The following is a 934-nucleotide window of genomic DNA, read 5'->3' on the forward strand; positions in this document are numbered from 1 at the left end:
GCGGGCCCCGTGTGCCCACATCAGCCACTTCCTCTGCCAGCACTCCGCCCAGGCCGCGTCCGCAGGCCTCCTGGGGCTCCTGCTCTCAGGGTGCGCTCCGCTCCCCTTCCCAGCGGTCACGCTGCCTTTGCTTCTGCTGGAGTTTGGTGCGGCCTGCGTGGCACTTGGTCGTTTCGAGGGGGGCGTGGATTTGTGACCTGTCCCAGCAGAGTGCAGAGAGCTGACGGCAGAGCTCAGGTGGGGACGTGGGGTGCAGTAGTGGGGAGGGGCGGGGTCACCCCTCCTCCCGCAGGGTTTGGAGTTCTGAGGATTGGCCTTCAGGATAGGGGGCGTGCCCATGGCCTGCCTGCGATGGAGGCCAGCCTGGGTGTCTACGCCCAGGGCTCCCAGGTCTGCCCCCGGGGTGGGGCACTCGTGGGGCCTGGTGGGCTGGCCTCGCTGCACGCTCGTCTAGCAGTGGTGGGTGTGAGAAGAGCCCTGGGGGAATCTCTGCTTCCTCAGCCCTTCTTTGCAGCCTCGGTGGTAGCAGTGCACAAGACGGAGACGCGTCTGACCCAACACTAGGAAGTCAGCGTGGGTGGGGGAGGAGGGGCTGAGGGGCAGGCAGGAAGCACGGGTGGGAGCCCGCTTGGTGGCTTTTCTTTCCTCCTCACGTTTCAGCAAAAGTCAGGCTCTCCTGGACGCCGTCCCCAGGGCCACGTCGCCGCTCGTGGCTGTGGACATTTCCTCTGGAGCGGGTCCTGCCGCCCCCGTCCCCATCTGGTTCTCGGGTCTGGAGGATTTTACCGTTAGCAGTAGTGGGTGGCGCTTCTCGGAGTGACTCCGGGGCACTTGGGGCTTCGGTCGTACCAGCCCCGGCTGGAGCCTGGGACCCGGGTGTCTGAGGACGACCGGGCACCCATCTGGACGCCTGGCTCTGGCGGTAACTCCAGAG

General features: G+C 66.6%; 1 protein-coding gene across 1 annotated transcript in view; it reads left to right on the forward strand.

Annotated features, from left to right (window-relative positions):
* MED15 (mediator complex subunit 15) overlaps positions 1–934 on the forward strand; it is a 28,646-nt gene that overhangs the window by 22,967 nt on the left and 4,745 nt on the right. The window contains exons 10-11 of the mRNA XM_010851524.1: positions 41–192; positions 694–797. Of these exons, the coding sequence (XP_010849826.1) occupies positions 41–192; positions 694–797 (256 nt within the window). The remainder of the gene's footprint in view (positions 1–40; positions 193–693; positions 798–934) is intronic.

The sequence above is a fragment of the Bison bison genome, unplaced genomic scaffold (genome assembly GCF_000754665.1).
Source record: "Bison bison bison isolate TAMUID 2011002044 unplaced genomic scaffold, Bison_UMD1.0 scf7180017851776, whole genome shotgun sequence".
Lineage (NCBI taxonomy): Eukaryota > Metazoa > Chordata > Mammalia > Artiodactyla > Bovidae > Bison > Bison bison.